Here is a 19,188-nt window from a genome sequence, read left to right as displayed (position 1 = left end):
TAAAAACTAAGTGTACATATACAAGTCACTCCAAGGATTAGAAGACTCAAATGTTGTTAAGGAATCCTCTCCAAATTGATCTATAGACAAAAATCGAAATAAGCATCTTTTGGAAAAATGACAAGTTGATCTTATAGTTTATAGGACAGCAAAGGAACTGAAACACTTGCTGCTAAACCAATTTTGAAAAAATAAGAACAAAGTTAGAAAACAGAAATAAACACATTATGTCACTGACATCAGGAGAGACATATAGATGAATAAACAGAGGCAAACCCACACACGGTCGTTTGATCTTTCAACAAAGATATCAAGATGATTCTGGGGCTGGCACTCTGGCATAGCGGGTAAAGCCGCTGCCTGCAGTGCTGGCATCCCATATGGGCGCCAGTTCAAGTCCCGTCTGCTCCACTTCCGATCCAGCTCTCAGCTATGGCCTGGGAAAGCAGTAAATGATGGCCCAAGTTCTGGGCCCCTGCACCCACATAGGAGACCCGCAAGAAGCTCTTAGCTCCTGGCTTCAGATTGGCACAGCTCTGGCCATTGCAGCCATCTGGGGAGTGAATGAGCGAGTGGAAGACCTCTCTCTCTCTCTCTCTCTCTCTCTCTCTCTTTGCCTCTGCTCTCTAACTCTGCCTTTCAAATAAATAAATAAATCTTTTTTTAAAAAAGAAAAGATGATTCAGTAGAAAAAATATAGTTCTTATAACAAATGGTACTGAAACAACTGGATAGTACATATGGACACAATGAACCTCAAACCTTACTTCACACCATACATAAAAATTAACTCAAAGGGTTGTAGTCCTGGGTTGGTCATTTGGCCTAGTGATTCAAACATCAGTTGGGCACCTGCATCCAATATCAGCATGCCTATGTTCAAGCCCTGGCTCTACTTCTACTTCCATCTTCCTACTAATGCCTAGTGACAGCTCAAATACGTGGGTCCCTACCACCATGTGGGAGACATGGACGGAGTTCCTGTCTAAAGGCTTTGACCTGGTCCAGTTTTGGCTTTTGGGGGAATTTGAAGAATAAACCTGTACATAGGAGCACTGGCTCGCTCGCTCGCTCTCTCTCTGAGTCTACCTCTATCTGTGTCGCTCTGCTTCTCAAATAAATATTTTTTTAAAAGTTCATGGACCTAAATGTTAAAAAGAAAACCTATAAATTTCTAGAATATGTTGAAGAAAACTTCTGTAACATTGGGTAAGGAAAATTTGCTTTTTTAAGATTTATTTTTATTTTAAAGAGTTACAGAGAGAGGTGGAGAGAGAGAGAGAGGTCTTACACCTGCTGGTTCAATAACCAAATATCAGCAACTGCCAGAGCTGAGCAGATCTGAAGCCAGGAGCCAGGAGTTTCTTCCAGGTCTCCCGCATGGTTACAGGGGCACAAGAACTTGGGCCATCCTCTGCTGCTTTTCCAGGAACATTAGCAAGGAACTGGATCAGAAGTGGAACAGCCAGGATGTGAACCAGCGTCCATGTGGGATGCAGTGCTGCAGGCCAGAGCTTTAACCTGCTGTGCAAAAGCACCAGCCCTGCAAAATTTTCTTAAATAGGATATCAAAAGAACAAATGGTTAAAAAATTATAAGAGGGACTTTGCATTTAAAGTTTTTCTTCTTAAAAGTCATAGTTAAGAAAACACAAAAGTAAGCCACAGATTAGAAGCAAAATTTTACAAAACAAAACACTGTATTCATGATACATATATAAATGCTTAAAACTTATCAAAAAGATTTTTTTAAAAAAAACGAAAAAGTAGACAAAACATTGGAATAGAGCTTTCCTAAGATATACGAATGGGGAATAAGCAGATGAAAAGATGATCAACCTCACTAGTCCTCAGAGAAATGCTAATTAAAACCACAATGAGATACACCTACACATCAACCAGAATGACTTAAAGAGACTTCCAATATCAAGTGTTGGTGAGGATGCAGAACAACTGAAGCTCTCTCCTACAGTGATGGTAGGAATGCAAAATGAATAGTTCTTTAAAAAATTTTAAAAGAAGAAATATTGACATGTTTGTCTAATAAATAATAATTAGTAACAAACAGATATTACTTAAAGACCCTTCCAGCAAAGAAAAGCTCAGGATCAGATGGCTTCACTGCTGAATTCTACCAGACATTTAAAGAAGAACTAACTCCAATTCTTCTCAAGCTATTCAAAACAACTCAAAGGGAGCGAATCCTCCAAAATTCCTTCTATGAAGCCAGCATCACTTTAATTCCTAAACCTGAAAAAAATATAACAGAGAAAGAGAATTACAAACCAATTCCCCTGATGAATATAGATGCAAAAATCCTCAAAAAAATACTAGCCAATAGAATCCAACAACACATCAGCAAGATCATTCCCCCAGACCAAGTTGGATTTATCCCTGGTATGCAAGGATGGTTCAACATTTGCAAATGAATCAATGTGATACATCACATTAACAAACTGAAGAAAAAAACCATATGATTATATAAATGGATGCAGAGAAAAAAATTGATAAAATATAACACCTTTTCATGATGAAAACTTTAAGCAGGTTGGGTCTAGAAGGAACATTCCTCAATACAATCAAGGCAATTTATGACAAACCCACGTTCAGTGTTCTATTGAATAGGGGAAAGTTGGAGGCATTCCCACTGAGATCCAGAACCAGAAAAGGATGCCCATTCACACCACTGCTATTCAATATAGTCCTGAAAGTTTGAGCCAGAGCCACTAGGCAAGAAAAAGAAATCAAAGGGATACAAACTGGGAGGTGGAACTCAAACTATCCCTATTTGCAGATGACATGATTCTATACAAAAAAGGGGATCCAAAAGACTCCATTAAGAGACCATTAGAACTCATAGAAGAGTTTGGTAAAGTGGAAGGAAATAAAGATGACACACAAAAATCAACAGGCTTTGTATACACAGACAATGCCATGGCTGAGAAAGAACTTATAAGAGCAATCCCATTCACAATAGCTACAAAAACATCAAATACCTTGGAATAAACTTAACCAAGGATGTCAAAGATCTCTATGATGAGAATTACAAAACAATAAAGAAAGAAATAGAAGACACAATAAAATGCAAAAATCTTCCATGTTCATGGATTGTAAGAATCCATATCATCAAAATGTCCATTCTTCCAAAAGCAATTTACCAATTCAATGTGATACCAATCAAAATACCAAGAGCATTCTTCTCAGATATAGAAAAAATGGTGCTGAAATTCATATGAAAACACAGGAGACCCCAAATAGTTAAAGGAATCTTACACAACAAAAACAAAGCCAGAGGCATCACAATACCATATTTCAAAACAGACTACAGGGCAGTTATCATCAAAACAGCCTAGTACTGGTACAAATACAGATGGATAGATGAATGGAATAGAATAGAAATGCCAGAAATCAATCCATGCATATACAACCAACTTACCTTTGACAAAAGGAGCTAAAATCAATCCCTGGGATCAACCACAGTCTCTTCAACAAATGGTGCTGGGAAAACTGGGTCTTCACATGCAGAAGTATGAAGCAAGACCCCTACCTCACACCTTACACAAAAAATCACTCAGAATGGATTGAAGACCTAACTCTATGACCTGATACCATAAAATTATTAGAGAACATTGGGGAAAGCCTGCAAGACACTGGCACAGGCAAAGAATTCTTGGAAAAGACCCCAGAGGCACAGACAATTAAAGCCAAAATTGACAAATGGGATCACATCAAATCGAGAAGCTTCTGCACTGCAAAAGAAACACTCAGCAAAGTGAAGAGGCAACCAGGGCTGGTGCCGTGGCTCATTTGGTTAATCCTCCACCTGCAGCACTGGCATCCCATGTGGGCGCCAGGTCCTAGTCTCAGTTGCTCCTCTTCCAGTCCAGCTCTCTGCTGTCACCCGGGAGGGTAGTGGAGGATGGCCTGAGTGCTTGGGTCCATGCACCCTCATGGGAGACCAGGAAGAAGCACCTGGCTCCTGGCTTTCAGATCAGTGCAGCACCAGCTGTGCGGCCATTTGGGGAGTGAACCAACAGAAGGAAGATCTTTCTCTCTGTCTCTCTCTCTCACTGTCTATAACTCTACCTGTCAAATAAATTTTTAAAAAAATTGAAGAGGCAACCAACAGAATGGAGAAATTATTTGCAAATTATGCAATTGATAAAGGATTAATAACCAAAATACATAAAGAGCTCAAAAACTCAACAGCAACCAAACAAACAACCCAATTAAGAAACGAGCAAGGAGCCAGCGCTGTGGCACAGTGGGTTAATCCTCCACCTGTGGCACCAGCATTCCGTATGGGTACTAGTTCTAGTCCCAGCTGCCCCTCTTCGAACCAAGCTCTATGCTGTGGCCTGGGAAGACAGTGGAGGATGGCCCAGGTGCTTGGACCCCTGCACCCGTGTGGGAAGCTGGTAGGAGGCACCTGGCTCCTGGCTTTGGATTGGCCCGGCTCTGGCCATTGCAGCCATCTGGGGAGTGAACCAATGGAAGGAAGACCTTTCTCTCTGTGTCTCCCTCTCACTGTCTGTAACTCTACCTCTCAAATAAGTAAATAAATAAAATCTTTAAAAAAGAAAAAAAAGAAACAAGCAAAGGACTTAAACAGGCATTTTTTCAAAAGAGGAACCAATGGAAGGAAGTGCAGCCATCGGGGGAGTGAACCAATGGAAGGAAGACCTTTCTCTCTGTGTCTCCCTCTCACTGTCTGTAACTCTACCTCTCAAATAAGTAAATAAATAAAATCTTTAGAAAAGAAAAAAAAAGAAACAAGCAAAGGACTTAAACAGGCATTTTTCAAAAGAGGAAATCCAAATGGTCAACAGACACATGAAAAATTGCTCAGGATCACTAGCTGTCAGGGAAATGCAAAACAAAATCACATTGAGGTTTCGCCTCACTGGCCCCCCCGCCCCCGACAGAATGGCTTTCATACGGAAACCAACAAACAATAAATGCTGGCAAGGATGTAAGGACAGGCACCCTAATCCACTATTGGTGGGGATGTAACTGATACAGCCACAGAATGGAGATACTTTAGAAATCTCAATACAGACCTACTGTATGACCCAGCCCTCCCACTCTTGGGAATTTATACAAGGGAAATGAAATCAGCATATGAGAGTGTTATCTGTACTGCCATGTTTATTGCAGTTTAATTCACAATAGCTAAGATATAGAATCAACCCAAATGCCCATCAACTGAAGACTGGATAAAGAAATTATGGGATACATATGCTACACAGCAGTAAAAAAAAATGAAATCCTGTCATTTGCAACAAAATGATGAAACTGGAAAATATCATATTTATTGAAATAAGCCAGGACAAATACAATATGTTCTCCCTCATCTGTGATAACTAAAAGAGCTCCTAAATAAGTAATTTATAGAAGTGAAATTAACACTTCAAGATGCAATGACTTTGAACAGTCCTTGTCTCAACTGTTGAGGAACAGTTTTTTTTCTTATACAATTTGTTGTACTCTTTACTTAGTGTAGAGTTAATCATATGTGTAAAAAGTTCATTGAAAATAGATCTTAGTAGAAAATAAGAATGGGAATGGGAGAAGGAAGAAGAAGAGGGTTGGCAGGATGGGTATTGTGAGAAGAATCACTATATTCCTAAAGTTGTATTTATGAAAAGTGTAAAGTTTATATTCCTTAAATAAAAGGTTTTTTGGGGAAAAAGTATATTACTTTATATCAGATACTAGGATAGAAAGAGGAGAGGGAAAAGAAGTTACAAGTGAATTCCAATATCATTCACTGTAGGATACCAAGTAGTTCAAAAAAGCAAGCAAGTGGACTAATGATATTATTTAAAGGTATTAGTATAAAGTCAACCAACAGAACAAATGAGCAAATAAAACTCACTGCATAATGAAAGATATAAAAGACATAGAAATGATATGAAAGAAAAGACCAAACATATAATCATACCAATAGATGTAAATAGGCTTAACTCACTTACTGAAAGAAAAGGATTTTCAGATTGGCTAATAAAGCAAAATCCAACACTATGCAGAATACAAGAGACACACCTAAAACAAAGAGATTCAAATGAGTTAAAAATAAAAGGATGGAGAAAGATATATAAGCCAAACATAAATGAAAAACAGGGGTCATAATCTTGATATCTGACAAGGTGGAATTCAGACCAAAAAGCATTAAAATAGATAAAGAAGTATACTTCATAATGTTTAAGGTTTTGGTTCACAATGAAGATATTAGTTATTAATATTTATCTGGCCAATAACACAGCAATGACTCTATTAGCAGAAACCTACATGATATATAAAGGAAAATATAAATAGACTAATAATATGAGGCTTTGGGGCTGGCGTTGTGGCACAGTGGGTTAAAGCCCCAGCCTGTGGCACCGGCATCCCATATGGGCACCAGTTTGAGTCCTAACTGCTCCACTTTCAATCCAGTTCTCTGCTGTGGCCTGGGAAAGCAGTGGAAGATGGCCCAAGTCTTTGGGCCCCTGCACCTGCATGGGAGACCTGGAAGAAGCTCCTGGCTCCTGGCTCCTGGCTTCAGATCTGCCCAACTCTGGCCATTGCAGCCATTTGGAGAGTGAACCAGCGGATGGGAGATCTATCTCTCTGCCTCTGCCTCTCTCTGTAACTTTGCCTTTACAATAAATAAAGTAATTTTTTAAATGAGGCTTTAACATACCTCTCACAATCCAAGACCAAGTGGACTAAAAATTATAGTATAGAAGACCTAAACAACATAAAGCAGACCTTAAAGATATGTATATATATCAAACCCTGGCACTATTGTATCAACAATAGAAATTATAAGTTAATTCCAAGAACACATTCCACATCCACAAAAACTGATAAAATCTTAGGACACAGACAAAACCTCAATTTCTACAGAACAGAAATAATACAAACATCAGCCTAGTCCACAATGCAATAAAACTAGAAATCAGTAACATTTTTTAAAAACGTACTTCCAGGCCGGCGCCGTGGCTCAGTAGGCTAATCCTCCGCCTTGCGGCGCCGGCACACCGGGTTCTAGTCCCGGTCGGGGCGCCGGATTCTGTCCCGGTTGCCCCTCTTCCAGGCCAGCCCTCTGCTGTGGCCAGGGAGTGCAGTGGAGGATGGCCCAGGTGCTTGGGCCCTGCACCCCATGGGAGACCAGGAAAAGCACCTAGCTCCTGGCTCCTGCCATCGGATCAGCGCAGTGCGCCGGCCGCAGCGCGGCCGCGGCGGCCATTGGAGGGTGAACCAACGGCAAAGGAAGATCTTTCTCTCTGTCTCTCTCTCTCACTGTCCACTCTGCCTGTCAAAAAAAAAAAAAAAAAAAAAAAAAAAAAAAAAAAACGTACTTCCACATGGAAATTTACACACTTTTAAATAACTTTTGGGTAAAAGGTAAATACAAAATTCAAATTTTGCAAAATTTCTTGGACATAATGATAGTAAGAGCCAGACATTATCAGAATCTACAGGCCATGATTGAAGGAAATTTCAAAGAAAAATATATTGCATGAAATGTCTATATTAATAAAAAATTGATAACCAACTCAAAAAGCAAGAAAATAAAAAATAAAACAAATTAAGAATCTAATCAGGAATTAATAAACACTAAAGTTAATTTAGAAAACCCAAAAATAAAGTAGAATACTAAATAAATCCAAAAACTGGTTCCTTGTTAAAGAAATCAGCAAAACAGGCAAAGCACTAACTAACCCAATTAAAAAGGGAGGAAGCTGAGGCAGGCAGGAGAAAATACGAGTAAACAGCATTAAATAGACAGCATTAGAAATGCCAAGGAAAAATACACACCCACATAAAGGAATATTTTTAATATCTAAGAGATTCCTTTGCATAATTCTTTGCAAACAGGGTTGAAAATTCAGACAAAATGTATAAATTTTTAGAGAACTAAAACTTACCAAAATTGACCCCAACAGAAACAGAAAATCTGAACATAGAAAGAAGCCTCAGAACAGAGAAAGAAGTTAAAGAGTTCCACCACAAGAAAAGAAAAAAGCACTAGACTGGAGCCGGCGCTGTGGTGCAGTAGGTTAATCCTCCACCTGCTGCGCCAGCATTACATATGGGCGCCAGTTCTAGTCCCAGCTGCTCCTCTTCCAGGTTCTAGTCCCAGCTGCTCCTCTTCCCATCCAGCTCTCTGCTACAGCCTGGGAAAGCAGTAGAAGATGGCCCAAGCCCTTGGGCCCCTGCACCCATGTGGGAGACCTGGATAAAGGTCCTGGCTCCTGGTTTCAGATCAGTGCAGTTCCAGCCGTTGCGGCCATTTGGGGAGTGAACTAGTGGACAGAAGACCTTTCTCACTGTCTCTCCCTCTCACTATCTGTAACTCTACCTCTCAAATAAATAAATAAATAATCTTTAAAAAAAAAAAAGCACTAGACCAGTTGGTTTCACAGAGGAACTCTAACAAAGTTTTTTTAAACATCAGATAGCCTCAATGCAGCTTTAGCTATTCCAGAGTACAGAAAAAGAAAAACTGACAAATTCGATTATGTCATAAGTATAACATTATTTCCCAGATCCTAATCAGAATAACTCCCCAATCCAGATCCCAAAAAATCTTCAGATCCCACTAAATTATTAGTGTCAATGCAGATTCTTAAGTAAAATATTAAAAGCTAATCAAATATATTAAAGTTGAGAGAAGAAGTTATATGATCTCCCTAGATGCAGAAACCGAACTTGACTCATATTCAGGTTTCAAATAAACAAAACTTAATAAAATGTGAATTGATAGATACTATCTTAGTGCATGACCTCAGCCCAAAACGGTATCTTACCCAACAGAGAACTACTAGAAGTGTTCCTACTAAACTTCAAAATAGGGCAACACCTGCTCTCCTTGCTATATTCAACACTGTGTTGGAGATGTTTGCAAATGCAATAAGAAAAAACAAGTAAAAGTATACAAATTGGATGGAAAGGATAAAACTATTCTTAACTTGTAGATCATATATCTTGAAAACCCAAGAAAATATAGAAAAATGACTACAAAAAGCAAATAATTTAGTAAAGTAAGGTTATAAAATTAGCATACAAAAAGCAATAACCTTCATACATAAAAATGAAAATAAGGACGAAAAGACAGATCCCAATTATTGTGGCCAAAAATAAGAGAGAGGGAACAGAAAATGCTAAACATAAAATGCTCAACAAGAACCTCCGAAGTCTGTGAGGGGAAACTGCACACCATCTCTGGAAGAGCAATGTCAGACTTGAACAAAGGGAGACATGCCAGATTCTTAGGTAGTAAGGTTCGATAGCATAGTGATTGATGTCAACTCTCCCTAAGTAAGCTGTTTCATACATTTAAAGTGTATCAGGATTTTTTTCTGGAACAATACAACTCAAATAAAAAATTAATTTTGGAGCCGGTGCTGTGGCTCACTTGGCTAATCCTGCGCCTGCGGCACCGGCATCCCGGGTTCTAGTCCCGGTTGGGGCGTTGGGTACTAGTCCAGGTTGCTCCTCTTCCAGTCCAGCTCTCTGCTGTGGCCCGGGAGGGCAGTGGAGGATGGCCCAAGTGCTCGGGCCCTGCACCCCATGGGAGACTGGGAGGAAGTACCCAGCTCCTGGCTTCAGATCGGTGCAGTGCCGGCCATAGCAGCCATTAGGGGAGTGAACCAACAGAAGGAAGACCTTTCTCTCTGTCTCTCTCTCTCTGTCTAACTCTGCCTGTCAAAAAATTAAAATTAAAAAAATAAATTAATTTTGGAGAATGAAAAGGCCAGAAAAACTTGAAAAATAACAACAGTATTGAGTAGGAGACACAATAGTATAATAAAATTATTTACAAAAAGCTTAGCCTCCATTAAAAAAGAGAGAGACAGAGAAAGAGAAATAATGCTCTCACAATCACACCACATTCATTTTAATTTCCTATTTTTTAAGGGCTCTAAGCAGGGTATTAACATCAAAGCACAATAAGATGTCCTTGGGAATTCACCTATAAATTCCTCTGGAGCCCAGCACCGTGCGTGACACACTGCAGAACACAGGTCTGAGAACGCCAGTGCTACTTTAATTATTCCAGAACACAGGAAAAAAAGAAGAAAAATAATTTGTTGAATAAGTGAATGGACAAGTTCCCGAACCTCAGATTGGATGGTACAACAATAGGACAGATTTGAAGTTAGTGAATCTGTCATAATAAAATGTATTGATTAATGCTCAGTGACAACTTGAAACAAGCTATTGAATGCCATGTCGTGGGCTTTGTGTCACTTTTCTCCACATCAACATTTTCATTTTGGATATTTCCTATCATTTGGTACTTTTTCCAAAATTAACGAAACAGCAGCTAATAAGCTGGATGATAGACATAGCAATGAAGTGACAAAAATTTGATAAAATTTAATAAGGTTTGTATTGTGTTGAACTGTGTCTCTGGAAAAGATATATTCAAGTGCTAAGCCTGGGTACCTGTAACAGGAGCTTATCTGCAATCAAGTTAGGATGAGGTCATACTGGGTTACAACAACTACTAAATCAAGTGATTGAGGGGCCGGCGCTGTGGTTCAGCGGGTTAACACCCTGGCCTAAGGTGCCGGCATCCCATATGGGCGCCGGTTCTAGTCCCGGTTGCTCCTCTTCCTATCCAGCTCTCTGCTATGGCCTGGGAAGGCAGTAGAAGATGGCCCAAGTCCTTGAGCCCTTGCACCCACGTGGGAGACCAGAGGAAGCTCTTGGCTCCAGGCTTCGGATCAGCGCGGTGCGCCAGCCACAGCGCGCCGGCCACAGCGGCCATTGGGAGGTGAATCAATGGAGAAAGGAAGACTTTTCTCTCTGTCTCTCTCACTGTCCACTCTGCCTACCAAAAATATAAATAAATAATAAATAAATCTTTAAAAGAAATTAAATGATTGGCATGGTTATAAGAGAAAGGAGAGAGATTTGGGTACAGAGACACAGTCCTTGCAGAGTCGGAGGCAGGAATTGGAGTGATAAAGCTACAAGGCAACAAGGATTGCCAGGAACCACCAGAAATCAGAAGACAGGCAAGGAAGGAGATTCCTCCATAAACCCTAAATCAAATGACTGGCATGGTTACAAGAGAAGGAAGAGAGAGAATGGATACAGAGACACAATCCTTGTATAGACGGAGACAGGAATTGGAAATGACGAAGCTACAAGGCAAAAATAACAAGGACTGCCAAGAACCACCAGAAATCAGAAGACAGGCAAGGAAGGATTCTTCCACAGACCCTGAAGGGAGAGCACAGCCCTGTCAAATTTCTAGTTTTCAAAATTGTAAGGAAAAAAACTTCTGGTGCATAAAGCCACCAGTTAATGGTAGACAGGCTTAACAAACTATTCCTATGGAAAAGTTCTAGCCATTTTAGTGGGCCAGCAGCTTGATATTATTATACAAAGAGCTACAGCAAGATTTATATTTTGAAACATGGATTCCGGATGGGAAGTATCATTATGCTCTTGAAACTGTACATATGAAATACGTGAAATTTGTTCCCTTTATATAAACAAAAAAAGAAAAGAAACACAGGTCACTGTGCCCTGCACTAGCAAGGGTACATATGGGATACTGACTGTTTCTATGGGTGCCACATTTTAAGGAAGACCTGGAATGGCTTCTAAAATGGTGATATATAAAGGAAAGTGTCTGGAAATTTGGTCCTATTATCAACAAATATTTCTAAACAATAACTCTACAGACATTGGACACATTCTAACATCTCAGAAGAGTTCACTCTACTCCTAAGGAGGTGGGGCTTTAACACTGGTTCATGGTAAGTTAATGAAGTGGGAGAATGATATAATACAATCTTTGTGGGGCTGGCCTTGTGATATAGCGGTTAAGCTGCCACTGCAACGCCAGCGTCCCATATGGGCACCAGTTCAAGTCCCAGCTGCTTCACTTCCAATCCAGCTCCCTGCTAATGGCCTGGGAAAGCAGCAGAGGATGGCCCAAGTCCTTGGGTCCCTGCACCCACGTGGAAGACCTGGAAGAAGCTCCTGGCTCTTGGCTTCAACCTGACACAGCCCTTGCTTTTGCAGCCATTTGGGGAGTGAACTGGTAGATGGAAGATTTCTCTCTCAGTCTTTATCTCTCTCTCTCTCTCTTTCTGTAGTTCTGCCTTTCAAATAAATTAAAATAAATCTTTAGAAAAAAGATAGTCTTTGTCTTTTAAATAGATCACTCAGTTACATGTATATAGATAGGTCTGGTGGGGACAAATCAGACACAGTGAGGTGAATTAAAAGGCAATTATAATAAAGATTTGATAAGTCCCATAACTAGGTTGGCAACATTAAGAATAAATAGAAAATGAGACATTTGAGGGATATTTAAGAGATAAAACCAGAGTATTAAAAAAGAATACTTGTTTCTCAAAGGCATTATAAGAATGAACAAAGTTTAAAAATAGTGTATATACAGCACATAGTAGACACAAATAATAAATATATAAACTCTGTTTATTGAACATTTAACATTAAAATACATTTAACTCTGACATGCCAAATTGATTAGACAATTATGAGTTAGTATTTTCACTTTGAAGGCAAGCTCATTTATTTTTAAAACACATGTATATACACAAATATATGTGCATATACATTCATAAACTTATATGTACACACATATGTCCTTTTGATTTTATTCTTGTGTCAGACCAAGTCTCTTAGGCATATGAAAACAAAAGACAACCTGGAATGCTGAAAATCCCACATGATAAACTATGTGCTGCTTGGGAGCATTGGTCTCAAGGGTTCAGAAGAACAGGAAAAGAAAAGACAGCAACAGAACATCTGGATTGAAGAAAGCTAACAATTCTAAATGAGATGGTTGAGCTTCCCATCCCACAGAAAACCAAAATCATTGATAGGAACACATCTTTAATCTATTTTTTGATGCAGTAAACATTTCATTTCTAAGCATGTTCATTTATACAGGGTTATCCATATAAGAATAAAAGAAATAAATGCACATGAATTTCCAACATAGCAATACTAATAAAAATACGAATCCCAACTTAAAGCTTATTTACTGCTTAAGTAATCAATACATAAAACTTGAACAGACTCCAAATAGCAATATAGCCTGAAGAGTGCTTGACTTTAGATGTATTGCCATTTTATCTTAAGAAAATTTAGCTTTATGCTAAAACTGTCTACCAATTAGGAATCATAATTGTTATCCTAAACACAGTAAAAGGAAATTTAATAAAAAGAGCCAAAGCCAAAATGAATGTTCAGGAAAAGTGTAATTTGTTATATAAACACTATAAATTTTTATTTAGCAAGTTTTAGTATTTTTGATAGCTAGTTTTATTTCCTGCAAACCTATTTGAAAAGCATGCATGTTATACAATGTTCACATTGTATAGGATGCAGCATTTCACATCAATAAAAAGGTAAAATCTTTAAATTCATGATTTCTGAAAACCTGATTATGTAATATTTCCTTGTAAAAGCTATTTCGTCCATCCGCAACCATTTTCACTTATTCCCAAAGTGATTTTTGTGCAAACACTGTGCACTAGGCGATGAGTTGCAGGATGCAGACACAGAGAAGAACTCAATACAATCTATATGCACAGCTCAGTAAAATGGGGCCACTTATAAGAAAACTAATTATTGAAATATGATATGAACACACAAGTAGGGCAGACAGGGGATAGTGGCAATCAGGCAAGGCTCCCAAGCAAATACTGAGCAACACGAAAGCATTAGACAAGGAACTAAATGAGCTGTGAGAGAAAAGAAGGCATTTCAGAAGAAAAGAATCTCCGCACTGGAGGAACGTAAAAAATAGTTCACTGTAAACAGATCAAAGAGGTAAGACAGAGATGGAGTTGGATAGGACAGAATCAACAGAGCTCGGGGATTTGGTCAATATTTATGACAAACAGAAAAGTTTAGGAAGATTCCCAATTTTTTACCTTGGGTAAATGTGGTGCCATTCATTGAAATGAATAATACAAAAAGTTTGGGAGAGAAAACAGTCGATTTGGGTTTGTGCTAAGCATAAGATACCTGGACGGAAAGGCCTGTGGTTCTAGAGATGTGCTTGGACTAGAAAACTGTATTTGGGATCCGTAGAAATGTAACTGATACCATACAAGTGAATGCAGTCCAGAGTCTGGGATTTAAGGAGGGGGGTGGATATGGCAGTACTAATGACAGAATCCTGGGCAAATCCGATTTTTCAAGGGAGGAAGAAGAAGACAGCCCTAAGGGAAAAAATCTGAGTAAGAACAACCAGAAATGAAAGGAGAAAAGCAGGGTTGAAATAAGGAATAAGATAACCATATCAAAGGGCATGGGATAGCTATATACACAAAAGCAACAAACAACTGTTCTTTCTGTCAGCCAGAGACATGGTTACTACTAACCATACACTAATTTTTGCACATATAAGAAGTTAGCAGTGTTGTTCAGAGATTTTCTTAATGATTTTTAAGTGCTCTTCAGAGGTGAAATACTTTTTTATTTCAGTAATAGTATCATTCAATGGATAAAAAATAATAATAAAGAAAACTATCTGCTGATTTCTCCAACATGACCCTTAGACATGCATGGGAGGGGGCCTGCGCTGTGGGTTAACACCCTGGCCAGAAGCACCGGCATCCCATCTGGGCGCTGGTTCTATTCCCGGCTGCTCCTCTTCCAATCCAGCTCTCTGCTATAGCCTGGGATAGCAGTAGAAGATGGCCCAAGTCCTTAGGCCCCTGCACTCATGTGGGAAACCTGGAAGAAGCTCCTGGCTCCTGGCTTCGAATCAGCACAGCTCCGGCCATTGTGGCCATCTGAAGAGTGAACCAGTGGATGGAAGACCTCTCTCTCTGTCTCTACCTCTCTCTGTAACTCCATCTTTCAAATAAATAAAAATAAATCTTTTTTAAAAAAAGACATGCATGGGAGAAGGGTAAATTCAACTTTAAATAGTTGTGCTAATTAGCAAGTGTTTGACATGACCAGAAAGATTTGTAGTTACTGAGATAAAGATGTTAAGTCAAATGAATACATTAAAAATAGTATATATTCACATTTCTTTAATTATCTATTTAAACTTGTATCTGAATTATCAGCAGATTAATTTCCCAAGGTGACCAACATTTTGATGAGTATTTACATAAGAGATTTATGTGTGCCAGCTGCTAGACTGTCATAAAAAATAAAAGGTTATGGATATGTAGTTCTTGCTTTAGAAATATTCTGTTTAGATGATCGGCCAGTGTCTTGCTAGACACACAAAGTAAGGAATTGCCATGCAAGGATCCCTGCCCTCCCAAAACAGGGTAGGCTGAGTACTGCCGAAGAAGCCTGGAGACAAGCAAAGAATTGCCTGTGTCCCCTTCAATAATATCACAGTTATTTTTGTTCTGCAACACTCTGAGAAGCTAGATCCAAACTTTGTTAATTATTCCACCTTTGGCTGCAAGTACATGGTTTTATACTTGATGATGATGATGATGACGATAAAAGTAACAGCTAAACATGTATTAGCCACTCATTATGTTCCAGGATTCTGTGTTGAGCACTTTTCATGGATCATGTTTTTTAATCTTCACAACAACTCTTACTCTCCCCCACTTAATAGATGATGCAATGAGGGCTTAGAGAATTAAGTTAACTTGTCCAAGGTCACCGAGCTTGTAAGAGGCAGAGTCAGAACTCAAACCCAGGCGACACTCTTGCACTAAATCCCAGCTCTGAACTTCTCTGTCATCAAAAACAGAACTCCTTTGGAAACGGCACACTTAAAAGATTCCATATTGGTGAGTTTTCACTCTGAGAAGACAAAGAAACGTTGGGGTAGAGGACAGGTTGGGCTCCTTAGAATCCCAAATTAAAAAAAAAAAAAAACACAAATTCTTATTTTTATCATTCCCAATTCTCTATCAACCATGTAAATATTTTTACTATAGGGAACTTTGACTGTAAGAAAAAGGAAACATTTAGAGGAAGAAAAAATTAACTCTTGTGCAGTCGCCTGAGAAATGCATGGAAGATTTCACCTCCTGCTATGAGCTCTGCAGACAGCTCGGGGAAACAGACTGTTTAAAAACAGGCTCTAAACTATATCTTTGCTAAAACTAGCCTCTCTTTCATCAACATTACTAAGCTTATAAAAGAAAATGTCATTTTCCTATCACTATGATACAGGACACTTCAAAGGTAAGTCACGTAATCTTTTTTGTATTGAAATGCAAGTACTTCCTCTTGCTGGTTCAACCTAACTATGGCCACTTCCTGTGCCAATGAAACCTTTACCTATAGCAAGACAGTCCAAGGAAAAAGAGAAATAGAATTCATATTTTGACCTCATCTTAAGACTAATTCTCTCTCCTTGTCCTTAGGAAAGCGGTACTGTGCACACTCCTGCATGTAGAAAAGAACTCTCCGGTTTTCTTCTCTTGGTAGTCTCCACACTTAGTAGAATGGAAGAAAACTGTGTGGCCTTCCCTCCTCTTTCTCCTTCCCCTTAGCCATCTCTTACCCAGTGCAAGGACAAAACACTACCAGTCTGCAACTTCTGTTTATCAAAAAGTATTTATCCTTCACGAACACTCACTATGAAGCCTTTCACGGTTCTGCTCTATATTTTCAGGTACATAAAGGTACATAATGTGCACTCACGTTAGTGGACTTATAAGAAAAAGAAATGAGATTTCTAACTTATCTCCATTTTAGGTAAAGACAACTATAAACACCCAGACCATCCTTATCCTTTTCATAGCCTGCTCCCATTTGCCCTTCCAAACTCTTAGGTCTAAACAATACTGTATAGAAAGAAACTCTGAGGCATAAAACTATTAAGTTAATCACTCAATGTTTCAGTTAATCAGAAAGGCATGCAAAGCTCAAATCCACATGTTCTAACCCCAAATATGCTGTCCTTTGCATCTTCCACAGAAGAAAAAAAATCTATTTTACAAACAAACCTAAAATAGCTACTTTAGTTCACTAATTGCACTACACAACCAAATCCACATCTCAATTTTATTCATCCTGGAATTCACTGCCCAGGAAGAGATAAGACAAAGCATCCAATGCATCTCAAAATACAGCAAGGAGGAGAACACAGGCAGAGGACCTGAAGTTACTTACGTAATATGTAACTATCAAATCAAATGACAGGTGGTGGTTTTTTTAACAACCATACTATAATAAAATGTTCAAGAGTGTGAGATCCTCAAGTGGGATGCTCTACACCTCTTCCAACTATGTTACCATTGCTTAAAACAGAATGCACTTAGTTTTTTAAAGGATCTGTTGAAGCAAATTTTAATTTTGAGGATAGATTTAACTCTTAGAATCAGGCAAAAAAAATCACAAGAGTGCTTCCTAACTATTTAGAAGAGATGGACTATTAAGTCGGGAATAATTGTCATGTATGTGCATGCCCCATATTAGGCTCACTACTAAACCTTCTATGTGTGTTCTCTCACTTATAACCACAACAACCCCATCAGCATTATTACCCCAGGTTTACAGAGGAGGAAATTAAGTTTAGAGAGGTCAATTATCTTGCCCAAGGTCAAACAGTAACTGAACTAGATTCAAACTCGGATCTTCTGGACTCCATAGGACATTGTGAAGAGGCACAAGAACTAGATGGGAGGTGGCCACACACAGCCTCCAATGAACCATTAATCTGGGAATCTGATGAGCCCTCAGTTTACTCAACCTAACTGGTGAACAAGTGACATTCTGCGTTTCATCACATCAAGACTGTCCCCAGGTAAAACTACTGTTTCATGTGTCTCCAAAAATTGGCTTTAATAGCAATTTCAAAGAAGAATTACAGAGCCTTCTAAGTAATGACAGCACTATCAACATAAGCGTGTACTGTTTTGGAAGAAATGAGAGACATTTAGACGAACAAATTCTGGTATTGTATTAACAATCCAAACCCATTGCTTAACAAAAACATCATTTATTTACAATCAGAAGTTTCAGCTCCTGAATCTCTCAAGCGCACTCAGAAAGATTTCACATTCACCAGCCTACCAGCACTTAAGGGGGGCCTACTTGTGCGCACTGCAATCAGACTAGGAGACCGTGTTAGAAACTTCCTCCACCTACAAGGAGTTAGCAGGTTGTTTCCAGCCAAGCACACGGTCAGTCATTGCCAGGGCAACCAAAAGCCCTCCTGTGCTATTTGTTAGAGTTTGTAGGAGATGCCCTACAAAGGAAGCCTGCTCTTTGGAACAAACAACCATGAATTCCATCATTTTCCCGGAGCCCTTTTCACTTTCTTGTAAGCCCCCCACGGCTGCGGTTAGCTTCAGCAGCATTCGTGCGGGTATTCACGAGTTAATTTTCCCCACACAGAATCCAGAATTCTGTCTGGCTCCTTGCTCCCTCCCCCTTCGCTCCCTTCTTGCCTCTTCAACCCGAAGTGGAAACTGCAGACTCAAACTCCCCGATGGCTCCAGCACCAAGCACTGGGCATGCTCAGAAGGCCAGGCAGGCTTTGGTTGCAACTGACAGTTCCCCGCCCCTGATTTGCCGCTGCCCCCCTTCCCCCACTCCAACAAGAAATACTGAAATGTTTATCTGAAAGATACGAGGCCTCTTTTTCCCGAGAATGACCCCATTTTAATTTCATTTCGCAGGGTCCTTCGCTCTGGCGAACCCCCCCGCCAGCCTGGGGCGCACCGCATTATTTTTCAGCACCAGGGACAGCGCCGCGCTGCCATTCCCGGCCGCCCTCCCCCACCTTCTCTTCCGCCCCCCACCCCCCACCCGCCCCAGCCTCAGCCCCCACCCCCGCACCAGCACAATGCCAAGGTCTCCCAGCAGCCGCAAACGCCGCAGCTGCGATAGCTCCCAGCCGGGGGCCGGGCCGGAATGCCGGGCCGGCTGCTACTTACACTGCTCCGCTTTGGTGGACATGGTGCTGTCCAGATGGAAAGGCTTTGCCCCAAAATCTGTGTCGTGTGAGCTCCCTCGCTCCGCCAGCGATGTTGCGAGGAAAAGAGCGCATACCCCCCACCCCCCACCCCCTCGCTTTCCCCCTCCCTTAGGCCCGTGTCGCTACCATTCGGACAAAACGCACATCAAATTGCAGAATTCGGTCCCGGAAGGTTAGGAAATCGCCCCCGGAGAAATGGGTGGGATTTAATAGGCGGCCAAAGGCTTCCTGTCCGTCCCCTCCTGGAGCTGCCCGCGTTGATGTGGGCGGGGAGACCGAAAGGAGAGC

At 40.1% G+C, this 19,188-nt stretch overlaps 1 protein-coding gene across 1 annotated transcript in view; it reads right to left on the bottom strand.

Annotated features, from left to right (window-relative positions):
* UNC79 (unc-79 homolog, NALCN channel complex subunit) overlaps positions 1-18,967 on the bottom strand; it is a 265,206-nt gene extending 246,239 nt beyond the window's left edge. The window contains exon 1 of the mRNA XM_070065557.1: positions 18,860-18,967. Within this exon, the coding sequence (XP_069921658.1) occupies positions 18,860-18,881 (22 nt within the window). The 5' untranslated portion in view covers positions 18,882-18,967. The remainder of the gene's footprint in view (positions 1-18,859) is intronic.
* Positions 18,968-19,188: the final 221 nt, after the last annotated feature.

This window comes from Oryctolagus cuniculus, chromosome 20 (genome assembly GCF_964237555.1).
Source record: "Oryctolagus cuniculus chromosome 20, mOryCun1.1, whole genome shotgun sequence".
Taxonomy (NCBI): domain Eukaryota; kingdom Metazoa; phylum Chordata; class Mammalia; order Lagomorpha; family Leporidae; genus Oryctolagus; species Oryctolagus cuniculus.
Note: the sequence above shows the minus strand (reverse complement) of the source record. Positions and strands in the feature narration are given on the sequence as shown.